The sequence below is a fragment of the Amborella trichopoda genome, chromosome 6 (assembly GCF_054954075.1).
Source record: "Amborella trichopoda isolate Santa Cruz 75 chromosome 6, AtrichopodaSantaCruz75HAP2 v2.0, whole genome shotgun sequence".
Classification (NCBI taxonomy): domain Eukaryota; kingdom Viridiplantae; phylum Streptophyta; class Magnoliopsida; order Amborellales; family Amborellaceae; genus Amborella; species Amborella trichopoda.
Genome location: NC_142341.1, coordinates 34,396,822 through 34,420,776, shown reverse-complemented (window position 1 = coordinate 34,420,776; position 23,955 = coordinate 34,396,822). Strand labels below are relative to the sequence as shown.

Below are 23,955 nucleotides of genomic sequence, written 5' to 3'. Positions count from 1 at the left end.
GGAAGGCAGAGCACTTCCTTAATTAAAAGATCAGCCACTTGAGTTGCATCTAAAGTGCTTCAGCAAGGACTGAAGTGGGCCATTTTTGAGCACCTATCTACCACCACAAAGATAGAGTCGCACATTCTCAAGGTGTGGAGAAGCCCCACCATAACGGCTAAGGGAATGGTCGATGGCAAATGGCTAAAGGGAGTTTAAAGGCTAGTGTTTTGAGGTCATCCTTTCACTAATTGGCACACTCGCCAGTGCTCCACAGAGTAGCGGACCTCTCTTTAGTTTGGGCCAGAAGTACTTCCACAAGGATTGTTGTATTATTCCATCCAAGGTGACCGCTAAGGTTGTCACAATGCATCTCACCCATGACTTGGATGTGAAGTGACCCCTCAGGATTGTAAAGCCTACTTCCTTCAAAGAGAAAGCCATCCTGCAAAACATAATGCATATCTCGCCTTCTCCTTGCACAAGTTGCTTAAGTATTTTAGAGAAGCATGGGTCAGTAGCATGAGCTTGAGGTAGGGAATCAAAACCCACTACCGAGGGGGCAAAAGTATCAAGGAGATGACACTCTGGCTCAGTGAATCACCCATCTTGTTATGGCTACCCAATTTGTGGCAGATTGCAAATGTAAACTATTATAAGTAAGAGTCCCACTTTGCATGCCTCCCATTCAGTCTCTTTTGAGCAGTTAGACAAGTCAAAGCTTCGTCGTCTGAGAACAAGAAAAATTCCCATTGAATGAGATAAAGCCTCCAGGGTGGTTTGAACTATCATATAGAACTCTGCATCATAAGTAGAGTAGATTTGTGGCAGATTGCAAATGCAAACTATTATAAGTAAGAGACCCACTTTGCATGCCTTCAATTCAGTCTCTTTTGAGCACCTAGACAAGTCAAAGTTTCATCGTCTGAGAACAAGAAAAATTCGCTTTGAATGAGATAGAGCCTGCAGTGTCTCAAGGCTTGAACTATCATATAGAACTCTACATTGGAAGTAGAGTAATTAGTGTTTGCCCCACTCAATTTCTCGATAAAGAAGGCCACTTATCTGCCCTCTTCCGATTCCCATCGTCGCAGCATCCCACTCCACTTGGACGACTTTTCAAAAATTTGGAAGTGCAAGGACAGGAGCACTCATCATTCTTTCTTTTACCAATTTGAAGTTGTTTTCAGCTCCCAAGTCCACTCAAACACCCCTTTCTTCATACAATCAATAATGGATGATGTTATGCTACTAAAATTTTGGACAAGTCCTCTGCCAAATGTTGCGAAACAAAGAAAACTTTTCACCCGTCATGTTTTAGGTGCCAACCAGTCCATAATGGCTTGTGCCTTGGTAGGATCAACCTTGACCCCTTCTCAAGACACCAAGACCGCAAAAATACTAGACTATTAATGAAAAAGGAACATTTTTGAGGTTTACAAACTTTTCTTTTTGAAGGACCTCCCAACACCTACTGTGGAAATGTGCAAATGTGTTTGGATTGTAAACGCGGATATCAACCAAATACACTACTACAAAAGTGAAAATAACCCACCCAGAGCCTAGGCGCCCAAGGGGCTTAGGGCGCATGTCTAGGCCTAGGCGTCCTTTCCGAGGGCCAGTACGTAGGCAGAAGCGTCTGCCCAAGCGACCCAGGTGAGTGCCCAGTGCACAATTTTGGGTGGATGCCCAAGGCCGTGGTCCCTTTTTCCGATTTTAAAGAAGCCCCTGATGGCAATTGGGGTAATTTTGAACCCCAAAATTCCTTAAAAAGACTATGGGGGTTATTTTAAACCCCCAAAGTTAAAAAAGACAACTAAATCAATTAACTTTACCTATTTCTTAGAATCCAAAAATAAAAAACTGAGATTTGAAGAAGCATCCAAAGCTTATCTTTTCTCATTTTAATTATCTTTAGGGTGCTAGCGGAGGTGTTACAAGACTTTTGAGGTGAGTTGTAGCTCGATTGACATCACAAACATCAAAAGGTAGAGATCAGGCAAAAATGTTAGTTTATACTCTGCACTTGAGTTTCCTCTTTCGGATTTGAAATGTCTTTTATGGGAAATATTGTGTTGGCCCAGATAAGAATTAAAAAAAATATATATATGTGCAATTTTTGTGGACATGCTTCTAATGCCGGCATAAATAGATTCAAGAAACATCTTGCCGGTATTAGAGGTGATGCTGCCCCATGTAAAAGGGTTCCCAAACTTGTAAAGAAAGCGATTTATGATACAATACATATAAATACAAATAATTGCAAAATTAACACAAATATATGCATATATGTGCATTCGGATAGCAGATATATGTATATATCTAAAGAATTTGTATTACAAGGCACCCGAGGTTCTGGGCACCCGCTCAAGCACTAGGTGTTGGGTGCCAGGTCAATAGCCTAGGGGCCCGTCTAGTGTTTTTTAAAACCTTGAACTTAACAATGAGCCCGTGGAGCACTTGGTTTATAACTCTCATGCAAGTGTCTAGAGTATTACATAACCCAAAGAGCATGACCAGCCACTCATAAAAGCCCTCTAAGTCATAACGGGTGATATATAATTTTCAAGTCAATTTTTTGAAAAAGACCATTGATCCCGACAACATATCAAGCATGTCATCAAATCCAATTGAGGGAAACGGTATTTGATTGCCAATTCATTAATTGCCCCACTGTCCACACACATTCGTCTTTCTTTGGGTTAACAAGGCTGGACAACACATCACTCATGCTCGCTCATATTAATGCTTTCTTCAACAACTCCATTACCTACCTGAGCAACTCCTCATGGTCCTTGGATTCATTTAATAATGTAGCAAGTTAGGGAGAGGGGCATCCATAACCAAAATCAGTGCAATGTTGAATGGTCCTCATGGGTGGCAACTCAATGGTAATTCATTGAGGATCATGTCCTTAAAACGTTTTGATCAGGGTGTTAACTATATGGGCATTCGTCAAGGGAAGAATACTTTTTTCGCTACCATAGCATACATAACCCTTGTTTGTTGATTTCTTCGATAAACCTGTTTGAAGTAAGGACAAATGTTCCTCCCCAACTCTTGGGTTCTAGTTTATACTCCTTCTTTAGATGTTTCAAAACAATCTTCACCCCATCTATCGTGTCGCTCATGGTGAATGGCAACTTGATAATACTGCCATGGATGCCAAACGATATGGCATGCGTCCATGGGTATGACATCACATCAAACTGAATCCCTTAAAGTTTTACCAATAGAAAGGCATATCAACTTCAACTTGTCTACAACCTCTTGAGACACTATATTACTACAGCTACTACTATTTATGGTAATGGTCCACACCTTCACAAGGACTCTTACAATGAGTCAAGAAGATGTCGGTTTGGAGGCACGGCTCTTCAAAACCCTTTGGGCCAATAAGTAGTTGTCCAATGACAAGAAACTCCCCCTCATCAGCTCCAAGTTTAGAAATATCTTGCTTATTTTCACCTACCAGCTCCTCATCAAGACTAGCCATCCACCAAGCTCCCCTTCATTCGTGCCATCTGCATCTAGGAGATGTTGCCAGCTTCTTGTTTCTGACAATCATGAGACTGGCGAATGCTGGCTAATCTCACCACAATTCTAACATTCTGAACCTGTTCTCAGATTTGGAGGGCCTATTCACAGCTAGAGCTTTGCCGGTAAATGCCTCATTTGGGTGTAAGCTAGACCCAACTTCTTGTGATTTTTTATTGCCTCGTGTTCCCTTTGACCTAGGGTCGATTTCCAACCACTAAAGTGGCTATTTTACAATTTAATTTCAGCTTTTAAGGCCATTGATAAGCCTCATCAAAACTGCAAATCTAGTGTAGAATTAGTTTGTTTTGAATTTGATGTTTCAGCCCACTCATACACCAGGCGATGAGCTGGTCATCACTTTCATTGACTTCGTTTCGGCTCACAATGAGGGAAAATTCATCCACATATTTCTGGATGAGCTCCTTTCGCTGCAAACGATGGAATTGCAGGCAATATTGTGCATAACTAGAGGGTACAAATTTTTCATTAAGACAGACTTTATTTTATTCTACGTCACGATCTTTTCTTTCGTCTTTTGTAGACGACTAGCCTGCACCTACTGCCACTATAAATGGCATGCCCCTTGAGTCGAGTAGCCATGAATTTAACTTCCCTTTCTTCCAAAAAAGTGGCAGAAGGGTGCAGTTAACTGAATTCCATTCACTGGAAATCTATCGAGACCCTCTCCCTTGGATCCATCCGTCTGCTTATAGAAGTGCTGGATACCAGCCTAATCCCTTCAAGCGTCTGGCTTGAAGTTGAATCCCTCTTCTTTCGAGTGTCTCTCTCTTGGATGGGAGCTTCGCCTCCGTCCTCTTTCTTCTTCAATACTCCTCCCCCCCCTCCGCCATTGGATCCCCACGCCTAGTCTACTGTGCAACGCAAGAAGCGTCAATCCAGAATATGCCCCCGATAAGCGACAGCTCCTCTTCCGAGCCTCCCGGGGTGGCCTAGGTCTTCGGCCCCCAAACCTCCAAGTTCGGCATCCTGGCAGCCTCGGGATACGTCCAGTCACTCACCTCGGGCCAAACAAGTTACAAGTGACCAGCCTCCATGTCAGAGGTCGGCGACTACAGAGGCAGAAGACCAGTTGGGCCCGATCTCCTTGATCAACGGTCCCGCCAGAGCTCCTCCACCTCCTCGTCGACCCAGCAAAGAGCCCATTACTAATACGCAAGTGAACCTAGTTTCGTTGTCGAGCTTTAACGTTCGACCCGGGCCGTTTTCGTAACTTCCATGTCTTCATCCGCAAGATCTCCCTCTGGCCCCGCATTAACTCCCCCCGCTCCTCTGCAGCCTGACACGTCCCTCCCCGCCGTCTTCACACCCCTTTCAACTTTTACGTCGCCGTCCCCCCTCTGCCCCTACTTTTATTACCCCTGCCCTCTCGCACCCTCTGAGTACCCCCCCCCCCCCCCCCCCCCTTCCCGCTCCCCTTCCCCTTCCATGTGCCGTCACAGATGCCGTGTGGCCCCCTCTTGGCCACCGACTGCAGGCGTCATCATGGCACACAATCCCTTCCCCTTGTTCACTCTCCCCCACTTCGTCTTCTTTTTCTCCACCTCTTGTTGTGCCCCCCACCCTTCTTCCCACCACTTTTGCGGCCTCTTCCCTCTCCTCCCGGCCCCGTCGCCCTCTCCCGCCTCTCTCTTCTTCCTCTCCTCTCTCTCCCTTCTCTCTCCTCTTCCTCCCTCCCCTTCCCATTTCCCCAGCCTCCTTTTTGTAGCCATTGTCCCCCACTGAGCCGCACTCTGTTGACCTCGGTGCCTCTCTCCTTTCGTCCCTTGCTTTTCTCCTCTTTAGAGTCTGCTCCGCCTCCTTCTCCCTCCAAACCTTTGAACAACCCCTCTCCTCCCATGGACCTTGCTTTCCCTGATCCTACTTCTGGGCCCCCCCTCTTTTGGCCCCTCTCTCGTCCCACACCCCCTTCCTCATCATGGCCAACAGAATCCACTCCACTCACCACTTCTTCGGGTCCCTCTGCTTATCCCACCATTCTATTTCCTTCTCCTAATTTTACGCCTATCTGGTACCTACCTACCCATCTTACCTCATACCCCCCCCCCCCCCCTTGTACCCCTCCCCGGCTTCTTGCCGGGGACCAAGGATCCCGTCCTTTTGCCCTTTACACCTCTCTCCCCTCCCCCCCCTTGCTTCGCTGCAACCCAACCCTCCCCCATCTCCCCCTGCTCTTTCCCCCCCCCCCCCCCCCCCCCTAATACATGATCAGGCTTCGGACTTGTTAAAGGACCAAGGAATGCCCATCTCTACCCCTCGGCAAGGGTCAATGACGAGGGTGTCGACAGGGATAGGCAAGACTGTGATATGGATAACCCTGGAATGCCCATCTCTCCCCCCTCGGCTAGGCTAAACGACGAGAGGGTCGACGGGGATGGGCACGACCGCAACCTAGAAAGGGTGAAGGAGATGTATCGTATAATGGGCTTTCAGTAAGATGGCTCTGAAGGACCAGCCCATCGCTTCATGCTCACATACACTCAAAGTCGTCAGAAGGTGGGCCCCAAAGGATAAAGGGAGCTCCTTAACCTCTTCTCTTATTTTTCTTCTGAGGGCCCCTCTTCTTCCGTAGGTTCCCATATCTCCTCCCCCCCCCCTTCCCTCTTTGAGGCGATCAGCTAGATTAGCCTCTCTTGCTTTCCCTTCTCCAAATCCATGAAGATCATCACTTGGAATATCAGAGGTCTGGGTCATCGAGCCAAAAGGAAGGCTTTCAAGGACCTGGCTTTAAAGCACTGTCCCACTATTCTCGCACTTACTGAAACCAAATCGCTTGAGCCCTCTCTTTTCCTCATTCGTCAAGTATGGGGTAGGAGGCCTTGTCAATGGGTAGTTCTACCCGCAGAAGGAGCTTCAGGCGGTATTTGGGTGATTTGGGACCCCACAAACCATCTCTTACATTCCTCACATCTAGGGAAATTCTCAGTAACCATTCTACTATCTCGAGTGTCTGACGGTCTAGAATGGAAATTCTCGGCCATTTATGGCCCCTGCTGTTCATCTATTCGACCTCGCCTTTGGTCTGAACTGGATTTTGTGGCCTCCCTCCCCACCCTGTTTGGTGCTTGGGAGGAGACTTCAATATCACACGTTGGTCCCATGAACGAAACTCTTGCCCCCTTATCTCAGAATATGACGGATTTCCTAGACTTCATTTTTAGGAATGACCTTCTAGATATCCCTCTTCAAGGTAACCGCTTCACCTGGTCTAGTCACTCACCCCAACCAACCCTTTCCACACTTGATAGGTTTATCTTAGCCGTGGACTGGGAGGAAACCTTCCTGGGATCACACGCCATAGCTTTGCCTAAACCCATTTCTAACCATTGCCCCATCCTCCTTACCAACTCAACCTTGAACAAAGGTCTTAAGCCTTTCATATTCGAACTGGCTTGGCTAGAAGAAAGATCCCCCAATCGTCCTTGATCCCCATCTGGTGGGATTCCTTTTCTGGCCAGATCAAAGGACGAGCAGGTTTCAAACTCCAATCAAAGCTTCAACTTCTAAAAGCTTCTCTCAAATTTTGGAGTAGGTCCACTCTTGGGAACTATTCTCAAATTAAATGCGCTCTTCTTAAGTCCATTCAAGACCTGGATTGCCTTGAAGAGTCCCGTCCTCTGACAACCACTGAAGCTGACTTGAGAACCCAAACCAAACTCAATTACCTCTCTACCCTCAAAAAAGAAGAGCTTTACTAGTTCCAAAGATCAAGAGTCAATTGACTCCAAGTAAGGGACCATAACACTCGTTTATTCCACAAAATTGCAAATTGTCGCAGAAGGGACAATTGCATCTCGACCTTAAAAGTCAATAATTGTTATCTAGACCAGCCGGCGTAAATCTAGTCAGCCATCCTATCCTTTTTCCAGAACCTTTACTCTGCACCGAGTGGTCCAAGACCTGCCATGGCTGACCTATTTTTTTTGACTTTATCGGAAGAACAGGCTTCATGGTTGGAACTTCCTTTTCTAGAAGACGAAATTTTGAAGGCCTTGGATGACCTAGCCAAAGACAAAGCTCCTAGCCCTGATGGATTTCCCGTAGCACCCTTTAAAAAATTTTGGAAAATTTTTCGGCCAGACTTCATAAGCTTCTTCATAGAATTCTTCCATCGGGGCATACTCAATAAATCCATTAATGCCACTTTCATCACATTGGTACCTAAGGTTCAAGGGGCATCACATTGGTACCTAAGGTTCAAGGGGCTGAGGAACTTAAAGACTTCCATCCCATAAGTTTGCTCAACTCCTCCTATAAGATCTTCGCCTCAAGACTACAGAAGGTCCTTCCTTCAATCATTTCATCTTCTCAATCGGCCTGCATTAAAAATAGACAAATCCTAGATGGAGCACTAATTGCCCACGAATGCCTTCACTCGAGGCACTTGGCCAAAAGACCGGGTCTTATCTTTAAGATTGACTGAGAGAAAGCATACGAACACGTTAACTGGTCGGTCCTGAACGAGACAATGGCAAGAATGGGCTTCCAAGATCGGTGGAGAATGTGGATGAGAGGTTGCTATTCTCACCCATTCTTTTCGATTCTCATCAATGCAACCCCCAAAGGTTACTTTCCCTCATCGAGGGGTCTATGGCAAGGGGATCCCCTGTCCCCTTCCCTCTTTGCTATCTCAGCCGAGGTTTTTAGTTGTTCCCTGCGTCGTCTTTACCATGCAGGTCTTCTCACAGGTTTTAAAACCTCAAGCCGGGGGCCTACCGTGTGGCATCTGCAATATGCAGACGACACATTAGTTTTCCTTGATGCTTCCTCACAAGAAGTGGAAAACCTGAGGCTCTATCTCAAATGTTTCCAACTAGCAACTGGTTATAAGGTCAATATGGAGAAATCAAAAATGAGAGGTATAGATATAAACAATGGCCGAATCAGAGAGCTCATACCCTCTTGGAAATGCAAAGTGGAAGATCTCCCAACTACCTACCTGGGCCTGCCTCTGGGACTAAGAAAACCAAAAAAGAGACACTAGTCCCATGTCATTGACAAGGTAGATAGAAGGTTGGCTGGGTGGAAGGGAGATATTTATCCCAAGCAAGAAGAACCACCCTCATCAAAGCTACTCTTGCTAATGTACGTATGTACCTTATGTCTCTTTTGTAAATACCAACTTCAGTGGCCAACTGCCTTGACCAAGGCATGAGGAACTTCTTCTGGTTAGGGCAGGCAGACAAAACTAAGTTTCATCTTATTTCCTGGGACAAGGTCTGTCTACCCAAACATCTGGGGGGGCTGGGGATCAGAGTCTTGAGAAAACAAAACTTCATCCTCTTAAGTAAATGGGGGTGGCGTTTGGCCACCCAAATGGGTACTGTCTAGGCTGAGGTACTACGGAGTAAGTACCACATCCTAGAACACACTTGCGTGCCAGAGAGAAGACCATGGTCCAATGCATCAGGAAATGGAGATCCTTTACATCCTCCCTCACTTTCTTCAAAAAATTCACCAGGTTTCACCCAAGAAAAGGTACAAGAGTGCACTTCTAGTCAGACGTCTGGCTAGGTCATGCACCATTGAGGGACTATTACCGTTTTCTTTACTCTATAGCAGGGAATAAAGATACTACTATAGAGGAGGAGTTGATACCAGAGGGAGGTCGAAGAGTGTGGCAACCATCTTTCAGAAGAAATCGCTCTAAGGAGGAAACAAACCAATTTCTCTCACTATCGGCACTCCTACACCATACTTTTATACCTGTCCAAGGGAGGGATCAGTTGTTATGGTCCCTCGTCCCTTCAAGGGAGTTTATAGTGGCCTCCTTCTTTAAGAAACTCACCCAACCCCCTACTTTTCCTCTTAATCCCATATCGGTCCTCTCTCAAGTTTGGCAAACTATAGCACCTCCCAAGGTACAAACATTCGATTGGATAGCCGGCTCCCAAAAGGCACTCACTGTCGATCACCTACAAAAGAAAGGAATCCCAATTCCCAACAGGTGCATCATGTGTTTGTGCGAGGAGGAATCAATAACCACCTTTTCATCCATTGTAATCTTGCACAAGACCTTTGGAGCCTCTTGCTGCAACTATTTGGCATCCTTTAGGTAACACCACCAACGGTCAAAGACCTGCTAGCTTCGAATTACGCCTCACACTGCCTAAAGCAGGCAGAATCCTATGGAAAGCAACACGGCAACAACCGTATGGATATTCTCGAAAGAAAGGAGCACCAGAATATTTCAGGGACAGGTCTGCCCGGTCCCCTCTCTCTTTCATAAGGTTACATCCTTAGTACCCTTCTAAGCGTCAAACCACCACCTTTTCAAGGGTATCCCATCGAATTCCTTCCTAAGTCAATGGCAGAATATTCGACTACACAGACTCAGGAAAAAAGAAATACTAAGCGACTGGAAACCCCCCCTCAAGAAGCAATCAAATTAAATTTCGATGGGTGCTCCTTGGGAAACCCTGGCCATGCAGGTGCGGGTGGTGTCTTTAGAGATTACCAACACAACATCCTCTTCACCTACTCTGAATACCTTGGCATCCAAGACTCCCAGTAAGCCGAATCATTGGCCCTCCTCAAAGGCCTGCAAAGCTTTGATCGAGCTTGGGGACAAAACCTAATAGTCGAGGATGATGCCCGAAAAATCATTACTTGGGCCTCTAGAAAAGCTACTCCTCCCTGGTATCTTGCATCTCTTTATGATGAGATTATACACCTTTACAAGGATATGCCCGTCTTTTGGACGCATACCTCGAGGACGTCAAACAAGATCGCGGATCTGCTGGCGAAGGACGGAGCAAAGGCCCACGATGAAGACTAGGCACCTATCTTTTTTGCATCGGGCCACAAAGTACATTGCTAGGAGAACACTTCTCAGGGAAAGTAAAATTTTTTTTAGCCTTTTTTTTGTAAACTCACTGTATACTTGGTAATGGGGCAAGCTTATGACCCCAATTTATATAGGGTCTCTTGACCTATTCTTTTTTACCGAGAGTCCCATCTAGTGGGTACTCTCGGACTAACCCAAACTCGTACTCTCACTCTTATAGCAATACAAACATCAACATTTCTCAAAAAAAATAAAGATGTCTAGCCAATCAAAGAATTCATTACTTCTCAGAAAACTCAGAAACGCCCACTCCCACACCTTGCTCCGAACTAGCTAGGCTGTGGACCAACCTATCCTCTAACAAGGGGTTCTCCTTTCTTTAGTTGTGGAAAGGACTTTCTTCACTCGATTCCTTACTTTTGTTACTAACCGATTCTCGTTCAAAGTAGCAAGATTGAAAGGTGTGGCTATGTAGAATTCCAAGGTATAAATTCAAAAAATTGTATTTCATTAGTAATGACTAAATTTCTACTTAAAATTGCCACATTAAAATGCAGAAGTAAACCTATTACAATATAGGATCTTTAACTCTTACTGAATTCAAACTAACAATGTGAACTCTAATACAATTAGGAATTTTAATCTAACTAAGAGTTTTAATCCAAGTAGGAATCCTAGTCCAAATAAGACTCCGAATACAATTCAAACTTTTAAACAGAATATGAATCCAGAATTAACAAAACAAAAGTGATAAAAAAAAGGGGAAAATACATAAACCCCCCTCTCTAAAATTATAATTCCAAATACCTATAAATATCTCATGGAACCCTCCAAGTTAAACAAAAAAAGGCGTTTAACACTCTCCTTAGCTTTTCTATTGTCCAAATTACATAATTTACGCTTCTTTTTTCTAGTAACCTCATCACAAAAATTGAGTTTGTGATGCATCTTTTAACTTGTGAGGTTTATAAGATGAGAGAAAGAAATAAGTATTCAAGGTTGCTAGAGAGAGAGGGAGGAAGAGGTCCTTGGGAGAGGAAGAAAGAGAGAGGAGAGCTTTTCCAGGATTAAGATAACATAGTGGTTAAGCAAAAAGAATGGTAAATTCTATAGCTGGACGATGGAAAAGGTAAGGAGCGGGTTAAATGTCCTTTTTTGTTTAACTTGGGGGATTCCATGAGATATTTATCAGGTCAGGGTGTTATTTGGAACAATAATTTTAGTAGCAGGGTGTATGTCTTTTTCTCGAAAGAAAATGGGAAGACCTATTGCACCTCTGCCTAGGGTTACCCTTTTAGGATGTAGCACAACCCACACCCGATTACCGAACCAATGGTGCACTCTAATCCTTTGGTCCTGCTGAATCCTTTGAACTAAGAAGCACATTTGAAATACCCTTTCACATAACTATGGCTCTGAGAGGACAGACTAGGAAATTAGGGTTTCACTAGCCCTTCTAATCCTTCGAGGCCTGCAGCTAAGTAGGATCTCCCCTTAATAAGACAGAGTTGGGCATAACCCCTGCTCCTTAAACAAGGATGGCGTGCCAACCTAGGCTCCTATGGGTGGGGCATGACCCACTAGAGAGAGGAGAAAGAGACAGCTAGAGAGAGAGAAAGAGAAAAGAGAGATATATATGAAGGTTAGGCCATGAGAATGATGGGAGGACCTCCCCTATATAGACCTCAAGGTCCTTAGGTATTCCTATCTCAATTAGGATTCAGTTTGACCAAAACATTTCTTAAAAATCGGTGAGGTGAGAAGAGAAACTAATCAGAGCATCTTTGAAATCAGCAATCATGATTTAGGAAGAAATCTATGAACCTTATCTCCTAAATCTTTGACCCATATCCACTTTTAGTTGGACTAGAACTAGATCTTCCATAGTCCCATAAAATTTTAACTCTTATTCACATAGAAATAAGTTCTAATATCATTAGAAATCAACATAAAGATCCAATTTTAAGTCAAAGAAGTCAAGGTCAAAATTTAAAGTCATAAGAATATATTTTCAACCAACTAAATTTTTTATTTTTTTCTTTTTTTCTTTTTTTGGGTAGATCAATGGGGAATAAAAGCCCCTACCCATTTTTAGAAATAGTTAGTCGTTTTTCAAATATGTCAATGGGAATAGAAACCTAGACCTGTAGCCGAGGCTGAGGTGGAACTAGCACCACGACCTCAGCCCCACTCCCAATTAAATATTTTATTATCCTCAGAACTCCATAATATTTGAGAAACAAGTCGAGCGTCACCTATGTGGGGCATGGGGCCCATGTGGACCCACATCCCACCCCATGAGGGAACTAGGGCCATAGCCTCCCATGTGGGTCCCATCCCCTCTTAATTTCCAAAATATCAATGCAACCCTTTTAAGGGTTTTCATGCAAAAACTATTTTAAAAAAAATTCTAAAAATATATTTAAAAAATCACATGAGCATAAATAAATATGAAAACAATATTTTTTATGGTCTTTCTGAAATGGATTAGTACCAATGGGTCAAGAAAAATGATTGTTAGGGCACTCCAGCCATACCAAGATCCATGATCCTCAACTATCTTCTCAAACCAACCCAACGGAACCCATGACCCACAATCATGCGCAGGGATTGGCATGTCAAAGCTAGCCAATAAATAGTAGAACCATGATCCTAATATGTGAATTACAAGTTCCCCCCTAAGAGCAAGCCACATACACAAATCACTAGTGCAAGAGGGACTCTCTATGCACATGTACATGTATCATCTAGATGGTTGCTTCCCAAAATACGGTTGTCATATGGACATTGCCATACAGAAGTTTTGTTAGGGATTTAGCCATCGCTCTCACAAGCCTACAACCTCACATAGGAGAGCATGAAGCTCTTTTGGCCTACAAACATTATCCCTAGGTTTCTATCTAACCTCAACATGGGATGCCCCTCCAGATAACCTTTTGGGTAGTGCCTATGCCTAAGGAAAAGGGTTCTAGAGATGACCTCGGCCATAGACTGCCTTTAGCGGTAGTCCCACTAAAGTGCACAATCTATTATATTTATTGGTGCTACATGCTCTTATGGGCTTTAAAGACTACAAGCCACAACAGCAATGACCTACCAATTGCTCCATTGCATTGAACCTTCTCAACATGCCCTCGTATTCTGCCCTTGGCACGATACCTCCTCCTTAATATCCACAGCCTCCACGTCCTATTCTATTCGCCATAACTCTAGGTCCAAAAGAGAGGGTTCCCCCTCTGATACCACTTGATGTAGAACAGAGAGAAAAGAGAGAGAAACAGTTCACAATCAATTAGAAATTGAGAGATTTAAGTTGTGGTTCAAAGACAATAATTGAAGCTAACAAAGCCTAACTTCAATAGTTTGTATGGGGTCCAAGAACCACCCAAAATGGGAACTATGTTCCTGATTTCTTAAATTACAGAAACAAAATTAAATTCTAGCAAGGGAAAAGTCTTACTCTTTTAATAGACTTGCCTTGGCTCGAGAGCCAAAGTTCTCTTAGTTTTCCTAGGAATAGTAATAGACAATAACCCTTCGCAAGCCATGCACAATACCTCTTCCAAGCAGATTTTTAATTCAAATTCTGACATTTTCCCTCCAAAGTTTCATATGCCCAAAATGTAAGTGAAAACCCCTTGGCTTTTCTGTAAATCCCAGAAAAGTCCATTACAAAGAAAAATGCACGAGATACCCATGTCTAACCAAAAAAACTAAAAGAGAACACAGTCCACAAAATGTTAGCAACACTTTATTTTGTTTCCTGCATTACCACCTTAGCCAAATTATCCATCATTGTGTTTGCCAACGTAGAATGTATAAAATATTGAACGAGAAATGTTGGATGTAAGGTCCTCAATATCCACAAAGTTGTCATCTAGTTTCAATGGATCGGGGACTCTTTCCTGCCCTTGATGTCATCGGGACCTCACCAATACAGGAAAATCCTACAACCATATAAATGCAGCTCGTGTGTGACCACATGCAATTAACTATTCTTAATGATCCTGTGTGCACTTTAGGATATCACCCTCCCTTTTCCAAGTAAATCCTATTCATGGGGAAAAGAAAAGTGCCCTAAGTTTCTCTCTACATGACCATCAGAACTAACATAAAAACACCACTCAGCTGGGGGAGCATACTAGTAACAGATTTTCGAAGGGGAGAACTGTTATCAAAATAAATATTCAATTCAACAGTTCGCAGGGGAAACTTTAGTTTCAGTTTTTCTTGTTATTTGGGCACGGTTTTTAGTTTTTACTGAAGGCTTGTAGAGAGTCATCCTTTTCTCTCAAGATTTTATTCTACTTGAATATACTTCAGTATGTCTGGCACGTCTTCTAATTTAGTCCAAAATCTAAAGTTTAAAAATCTTCAAATCTGTGTAAACTTGAACCCCTTTGTTTATGTATTTGTTCAGCTGAGTTCAGTGTTATTCTACGACATTTGAGCTATTGCAAACTCATGGCTCATGGTTGAGATGAAGGGTGAGATAATTTGAGTATTTATCGTTCATCCTACAAATTCTGATTCATAATGGAATTTTTAAAATAAATGTGTATCCATGCGTCAAGTGATTAAAAGCTGGAAAAACAAAGATTCTCCTCGCTTGACAAAGAGATCATAAACTCCAGATTTAGTGATTGTTATCAGAGCGCAACCAAGAAATGAACTTGTTAACGACAAAAGTAACCATTATCTTTTGGATTTGGCTTTGAAGTATTCCATAGAGTAGAACACAATAACTTATGAGAGAATGCAGGATGATGGAGAATTCTTAGACCATGAATTTCCTAGGAGCCCCATCCGCCCATCCCTTTCAAGGTTAATTTTGACAGAAGATCCTTGGAACCCAATACCATCAGGGATTAAAAAGCATTTCCAAATAACTTATGGGAAATTGTTATTTGCCCAACTTATATTATGGGAGATACTTGCAAATACCTTTCATGACTCACTGGGGTTTGCAGGTTGATGAAGGCAGAAGCAGTTGCCTTATCTCCCCATGGAACTCTCTACCCCATTCAAACTAAAATAAATCATAAGACAAATTTTGGAACATTTAGTTAACTCTTGAAAACAAATTCCGAGATATATGAAACTGCTGAAACCCCTTTAGATGTCAAGGAAAGAAAAAATTCCAATGGGGACAACTCTTTAGTATGTTCCATTTTTCTGCATTGGGCAGTTCTAATCTCGACTACCAACTTCTCCAAGGTGTGACAACTCCTTCTTAAACACTGCCTCATGCCAGTATAAGTATCAGACAAGAAATCCAAATTAAGAAAGTAAAACATTGACATACATCTCAAGTTGTAACCAACTGACTCATATTTTAATTGGACAGAAATAAATATGAAATGAAATCAAGAGCACAGTTGTCTCTCCAAACAAATAACCAACTATTTTTTCCAATCCTTAGAAAAAAAAAAAAAAACAGCAAAGAAAGAAACTAATCACAGTTGTCTCTCAAAGCAAATGACCAACAATTTTTTTCAATCAGTTTAAAAAAAAAAAAAAAGGCAAGCAAAGAAAGAAACTAATGATCAACTAGTACCATCTTATTTCTCCCCAAAAAATAAAAAAATTAAAACAAATAAACTAGTAGAATCAATTTTGCAATTAAATATACAGGGAGAAAGGGCCTTAAGAAGGCATTATAAATGAATTTCTAGTAAGTTGTCGAAAATATTTCAAAAGTTGGTCTAATGTAAGTGTCCTTTCAACCTATTTGATTAACCATTCGATACAGGTTTCTGTTAAATCATATAAATTGAACCAAAAAGCAAAAACAATTCATTTTGGATACCACATATAACTTCCAGAACTTTTACTTCTGAACATATTTTTCTTTTTCACTTCCCAAAAAGAGGGAAGAAAAGAAAAACAATGCAAAGCATTCACAAATTAAAAAAGATCCTTTAAGCAAGCAAAAACAGAGTTTACCTCATCATTCGTTATTGAATATTACAACACTTAACGAACAAGGAGCACGACAAAGAGCACGATAAAGAGCACGAATTATGCGGAAAACTGATTCCTCAAAAAAATTATGCCGAAAACTGATAAGCAGAGAGAGAGATTTACCATCCTTTTTTTTATGGAGTGCTGAAGCCATTGCTGTTCTGCTCTGGACTAAGGTTTAAGCTTCCCTACTCTGCAGCAATGTTTTGCGGCCTTTGATGAAGAAACGGGAGTAGAGAGAAAATACAGATGGATAGAGTGCATAAGCAAATGGGCAATAAAAAAATTGAAGGCCACGCGGAACGGAACGGAACGTATAGACCAATTTTACCGGGAACGGACGAGGGCTTTCGTGACGTCAAAACGGGGGAAAACAAATTGAACCGATTTCTTAAATAGCTAAATAAATAAATAATCAAAATAATAACTTAAAAATATAAATATATTAAACAATATTTTTTTATTTTACTAATTGAACTGGTTAAAATCAACTGGTACAACTAATTAAATATAGACAGTTTTAGACTAAAACTTGGTTTATGGCACTAGTTGGAAGTCAGATTAATCTGAGTAATGGTTTGGTTTGGTTTGGTTTTGATAACTATGCGGCAGGAGAATTTTAGAAGCAACCAACTCTTGTTTGCTTGTTTGCCCACTAATAAGAATTCTCAGTGATTTCATTTTGGAAAAAATTCTACTAGAAGATGCACCTCAAAAAATCTACTAAAAGATAGTGTCCTGATGTTCAAAATTAATTATATTGACCTCGAGATGTATGGATATGAATTAAAAACAAAGAAGTTCAAGTCTTAAAATTAGTATGTCTTATAATAAGTTATCTGGACCGTCTATTATTTAAACCACATTCTTGACATTATTTGAATGTAGGCTCTAATTTAATTGTTTAGATCCTAAGCTCCATACAAAACCGCACCCTTAATATATATGGGTAAAGCACTGAATATTTAATAACATGTGTATTTTGACAATTTTCCCATTTTATTTTGTTTGGCTTTCATGAGATCTGTATTCACCTTTCCTTGTGTAAATCTTTAATTAGATTGTTTATTAAACAATTCATCGATTAGGTCAGTGTTTAAAAACCCGAATCGGTCAGGGGAGCCTATCTTCAAGGAAATCGATCTGGATCAATATTCCTGCCAAGAGATTTTCTGTAAATAAAAAATTAAAAGAGTTAAATATAAAATAGAATTTTGAGAAAAAAAAAGAAATTAAAAAAGTGTGAATCGGACACTCTGACCTGTCGTCATGTTCCTTAACAGAAACAACTAGTTATCTGATGTAACAGCTAAATTCGTACGGAATCAATTGATTCCCATTTCTAACTGAGAACCAGCATGGTCACTAGTGGTTTCAATCGAAATCAAGCTTCTTTTAAATTACCAGATTGGACATTAACATTTATTTACTGGATGAGATATTTTCCTTTCTTGTCGGACATAATCCATGTTATTACTTGCGGTTACAGAAATGGACATGGCACGAGTTACAATAGTGGGTACCACGACTTAAGAAATATGATTAATGAAAAAAGTTTATATAAAGTTGCAACATCATATAGGCACGGCTAAAAAATCTAATAGAAAAGAGTCTTTTAATTTTGGAAAACTTTCTAATCGATCATCTCGATAATGAGATGTATGAGTATAAAGGATAAAAGAATTTCAAGCTCAAAAAATAGTGTATCTTGTAACAAGTTATCTCGACTATATATTTTCAAGATTTTCAACTGTTTATACACATGCTTTATCAAAACTAATTGGAAATTTCCAATTTTATAATTAGAGTTGAATACAAATTTTCAAGCCATTATAAGATTATTAATACTAAAACTACATCTTCGGCAAAATTTAAAAGCATGTCTTACTTGTACAGTATAAGGAGGTGACCCTTTAAATAATTGATAACGCACAACTCATTTTGTATATTATTTAGGTGGTTTTTTCTTATGCACAAGCTTTTGTTACTTCTACATTTATTTATTTATTTATTTTAATGGGGTCGGGTTGTTGAAACCCCTTGCAATATCAATAAAAGGGTTAAGTAATGACAATTTACATTTCAAGTTTGTTTTTAGATTTAAGTAATGACAATTTACATTTCAAGTTCGTTTTTTGAACTTTCTTTGAATCAAGTACATCCTAAGAAAAACCTTAACAAATCTCCAAATTACTCCTGGGTTGGAAGCCTAAATAACTAGGGCATTTTATTATTATTACCCCCCAAAGAAGATTTAACGGAATGATTAAGGGCCCTTACTTTGAGGATAAAATTGCTAAAATACCCATTAATTTTGCATTTTTTGAACCCCAAATAGAGGTAATTTGGGAATTTTATTAGTTTTTTTTTTTTTTGGACGATGTACATGATTGAAGTAAAAAGTATTTACATGATTGAAGTAGAAAATTTAAATACAATCTTTAAAATATCAAATTTTGTGATACTCTAAAGGGTCTAGACCCGTTAATTAATATTTTCCCTTTCTTTAAGACTTGTTTAATAGATATGTCAATCTCTGGGATTTATTATCAATCCACAGTGTTGCATGGAGACTGACAAGAGCATGTGTCTACATTCTAGATCTTCATCCAAAAAGCCTATTACGCCATCATGTTAATTGATATGTTTATATATAGAAATGCAGATAATTTGTACAGAGTGTCACGGTGTTTGTGGGGCAGAGCCTTTGCTCCCTAATGGAGGAGTCATCGAGATTGATATTTGAACTTTGAGAAAGTTGCATAATTGTGAGTTGCATGGTAGCAGAGCTTACATTTCATTTCATTCGAAGAGGTCAAAGACTTCCATTGAGAATTCATGAGCTTGAACTTCAAGAAAGTTGTATAATTGTGACACTCCCCCTCAAACTCGAGATGATTTGAAAGGAATCATGGAAAGTTTGGAAACAAACTGTGAGAAAGAATACTAGGGATGAGACTTAGTAAAAAAATCGACGAGTTGTGCTGCGATTAGCACATATAGTAAAGAAATTGTGCATGCAAGATATTCTTGTCGGACATAGTGGCAATCGATTTCAATATGTTTCGTGCGCTCAAGGAATTCTGAATTTTTAGAAATATAAATGATACTCTTGTTGTCATAATAAAGTGGAGTTGGAGTTTAGATAGTGACACTCATGTCTACGAGCAGCCAACGTAGCCAAACAATCTCAGTGGTAGTTCATATCATAGCCCGGTATTCCACTTCCGTAGTTGATTGAGCAATGTGTTTATGTTTCTTTCTTTTCCAAGAGATGAGAGAATCATCGAGAAAAATGCAGAATCCTGTGGTAGATTTGTGATCACTCGGATTTCCTGCAAAAATCGGAGTCTGTCTATGCCTGGAGCTCAAGGGAGGTAGAAGAGGAGAAGAATATGGCTTGTGACGGGTATCCCTGATATATCGAATGATGCGCAAACGACAGCGAGATGTACAGAATGCGGTGCATTAAAAAACTGACTAACCATATGTACTACATAAGCAATATCAGAGCATAAAATGGTCAAATATATCAGTTTCCCAACCATTTGCCTATAAAAGGTTGGGTTAATAAGAGCTTCTCCATCAATATCACGAAATTTGACATTGACTTCAAGAGGGGTATCAATTTTCTTTGTATCATTCTGGAGTCGAGTGTGAGAAACAATCTCTGAAGCATATTTTAGCTGTGACAACAGATGGCCACAAGGAGAAAAGGCAACTTTTAATCCAAGAATATATCGCAAGAAACCCAAATCTTTCATCTCAAAGGTGCTACTTAGCTTCTATTTGATTTTATGAATTGTTCCCATATCATTACTGGAGATAATCATGTCGTCCACGTATAGTAACAAAAAAACTCGTCTTTCAAAAGTCTCAGATACAAAGAGCATTGGGTGATAATGGCTTTGTCGAAATCCAATCGAAAGAACCTCATTACAAAATTTCTCAAACCAAGCACGAGGTGCTTGTTTGTGTCCATATCAGGCTCGTTGAAGTTTACACATGCGTCTTTGTGAAATCCACAACGCTAAGAGGTAACTGCATATATACTTTCGTATCAAGATCACCAACGAGAAAAGAATTTTTTGACATTGATAGAGAGGTCATTGCTAAACAGAAGCTACTGAGATTAGTGTACGAACGATAGTCATATGAGCGACAAGAGCAAAAGTTTTTGCAAAGTTGATGTCATATTCCTGATTGTAACATTTTGCCATCAGGCGGGCTTTGTATTGTTCTAGACTGCCATCTGTATTGGCTTTTATTTTATATATCCATCGACAACCTATAGTAGTTTTTCCTTTCTGGAGAGGTGTTAGGTTCCAAGCATGCATACGATCGAGAGCATTCAACTCATCAGCCATTGTTTGTTGCAACTCAAGTTGACTTGCAGCTTCTTTATAAGTCTGGGGTTCAAAAAAAGAATGAACAGAGGCAAAGAATGCTTGGTGCTGAGGTAAGAAGGTTTCATAGTCAGCAGGTCGAGGAGGTAGAACACAAAGCAAAGAGATCGAAAGAGTAGAGTACCAATTTTAGAGCGACTAGAGAAGGAGCATGGCACCAATGGCAGAGACTTCTGGGCCGAGGTGCTTACACATAGAAGTAGATTAAAGAGAGACTGAGAGCAAAGAACCTTGCTCTGATACCATATAAGAAATAATCATTCTCTGTGTTTTTATTTATTAATAGGATTACAATACAATTTTGTATTTATAGAGAGAGTGCAACCAATACTTACTAAAACTATGGGATACAGTTTCTATATAGGTATAGCATATAATTAGACACTGACAGATCTCAATATTCGGTTGCCATATCTATTGTAGTTGCCATGTCTGTTCACAATATTGTGGTAAGAAATATCTATGTGATTTATTTATTTTTCCAATGTATAAATAATCTTTATAAAACCTACAAACTTGTAATTCTTCCATTGATAGTGAATCATTTTCTCACCAGTTGCCCATCAATGTAGCCCTATTTTGGGTGAACCAGCATATATTGTGTGCTGATGCTGATTTGATTATGGTTTATAGTGTGTGGTTGTGCCATTAGAGTTCCTATTTTACTTTCTATTGATTTCGTCATATCATTACTAGATTTACTATACTACATATTCAACTCTTGGGTATTGGATTTCTTGGAATCACTATGCTGGTGAAAGACAAGTTGGTTTCGAGGTATTAGATTTGTTGTAGTAGGAGGTTCACCACAACAAAGGGCAATCGAGATAGCATCGTTCCCAACAATCTTAACCAGGGTTTAAAAATTCAAAGAGTCGAACCGGACTCGCCCGGTTCGACTCGGGAATCGGCAGACGCCATGTCGGTTCCACTACAATATCGGGAATCACCCGTGTCTAGAGAGAATTGGGCGATTCCCAATAGTGAATCATCGAGTCTCAACAGTGACTCGTCCAAGAACACGGGCTACACAGTATTCTTCACGATTTTCATGGTTTTTTGTCATTTTCTTATCATTTTGCATCTTTTTCAGCTTTATAATCGACTCTTGATGGCTTTATTTTAAATTTTTCAGCCATTTCAGTCAATAAAAGGTAGTAAAAATCACCAATTTTAATCACAAAAATTTGGATCTGTGAAGAACCCTAAAAACGTTTTAGGGTTCCGTTATTTCTTTGATTTCAAGCAAAAGAAGGTATCATTTTTTGTAAAATATGAGGGTTATTGATCGTAAGAGTGTTGTTTAGAAGTTTTTGTTCATAATTTATGAGTATTTTGGACGACTACATATCAAATTTGAATTTAAAGCCACGGATGCACAAAAAACTGGTAAGAACTGCGTTTTTTTTTTTTTTTCTGCCATTCTATCAAACTCAATCAATATTTTGCAAATAATATGTTAAATTTATAGGTTTTTGATTTGTTATAGTGTTGTTTATCATTACATGTATTCAATTTGATTTTATTTATTCAATTTGAGCTTGATTTTTGAGAAAAAAAGACTAATGTTTGTGAATATAAAATGGACTGCGTTTTTTTTTTTTCCCCCATTCTATCAATTTCACTCAATATTTTACAAATAATGTGTTAAAGTTATAGGGTTTTGATTCGTTATAATGTTGTTTATTATCACATGTATTCAATTTGATTTTATTTATTCAATTTGAGCTTGATTTTTGATAAAAAAAAGACTGATGCCTGTGAAGAAAAAATGGACTGCGGTTTTTTTTTTTTTTCAACCATTCTATCAATTTTACTCAATATTTTGCAAAAAATGTGTTAAATTTATAGGGTTTGATTCGTTATAGTGTTGTTTATCATCACATGTATTCAATTTGATCTGCTTTATTCAATTTGAGCTTAATTTTTTAGATTGAATGACTGATGTCTGTGAAGAACTGGTTTTTTTTTTTTTTCCTCAATTCAATCGATTTTATTTGATATTTTGATAATAATGTGTTAATATTATAGGGCTTTGATTCCTTATAATGTTGTTTATCAAAACATGTATTCAATTGATGTAATTTATTCGATTTGAGGCGGATTTTTGAGTTGGAATGACTGATATTAGGTGGGTTTGTGAAGAACTGCATTTTTTTTTTTAATTCATGATCAATTTTTTTGAAAAATCGTGATTTTTCAAAAAATTGTGACCAGTTTTTATTATCATGAGGAATTAAACAATATTTTTAACTTTTATTGTTAAATTTTTAGTTCAAAAAATTGCATGTTGATAGATTATTTATGCAAAAAAATACATGTTATAATATTTTTAATGCAAAACTGTATTTTTTAATTTATTGTTAATGCAAAAAATACATTAACAAATACATGTTGTTAAACTGTATTATATTTTTAATGCAGTTTTGCATTAAAAAAGTATTTTTAATTTTTTAAATTTTTAATGCAAAAAATACATGTTGTTAAACTGTATTATCATGAGGAATTAAAGTGAATATCATTATAAAAAAATTGTGGCATGTATGACAATTATATTATCTTGTATTTTTCTATTTTATTATTAAATTTTTAATGCAAAGAATGTAGGTTCTTGATAATTGAGTTGTAGCCATGTTTGGAGCTTGCATTTTTTATTATATTATCTTGCATATTTGTAATTGAGATGTACGACTATTTGTGATCATTTCAATTGAGTTGGGATTGTGCCAACTATATCATTATAAATTTTATTTGTGGCATTGTGAATGACTATATTATTGTAAATGTTTTTTTTGTCATATATACATGTAGTGGCATTATGGATAACTATATTATTGTAATTTTTTTCTTGATTCTAAGTGTCACTTATACAGAATTTTTTTTATCTATAATATTGCATAAATATTTTTTTTTTCTCAGTAGGAACTAATTCATGTTTGTCGAATTGAAGATTTGTGATAAGTCCATATGTATTGGCATTGTGAATTACTATACTATTGTAAATATATTTTTTATTGATACTATATCAATGTAAATTTTTTGTTCTATATGTAGTGGCTGATATAGGCTATTTTTATCTATAATGTTGCATAAATAAATTATTTTTCCCAGTAGGAACTAAAGTATTTTTGTCAATAGAAATATTTTGCATTAACAACAAATATAACTTCATGAACTACCCCTACATATTATCACTACATATGGTGATTATTTTTCATGTTGAACTGTCAGGTTAATTTTTTAACCATTTACATATTAAAA

At 39.2% G+C, this 23,955-nt stretch overlaps 1 protein-coding gene across 21 annotated transcripts in view; it reads right to left on the bottom strand.

The window, feature by feature from the left end:
• Nucleotides 1-16,654, bottom strand: part of HEMG2 (Flavin containing amine oxidoreductase family) — a 139,148-nt gene extending 122,494 nt beyond the window's left edge. For 5 of the 21 annotated variants that reach the window (XM_088869811.1, XM_088869791.1, XM_088869809.1 and 2 more), the window contains exon 1: nt 16,412-16,550. Coding sequence is in view for 1 of the 21 variants with exons in the window: in XM_088869788.1 (XP_088725914.1) it covers nt 16,412-16,442 (31 nt within the window). In the remaining 20 variants the exon portion in view is untranslated. Of the gene's footprint in view, nt 1-16,411 lie in introns of all 21 variants that reach the window. The other 16 variants (XM_088869800.1, XM_088869806.1, XM_088869798.1 and 13 more) reach the window with 8 other exon arrangements.
• Between the last annotated feature and the right edge of the window lie 7,301 nt (nt 16,655-23,955).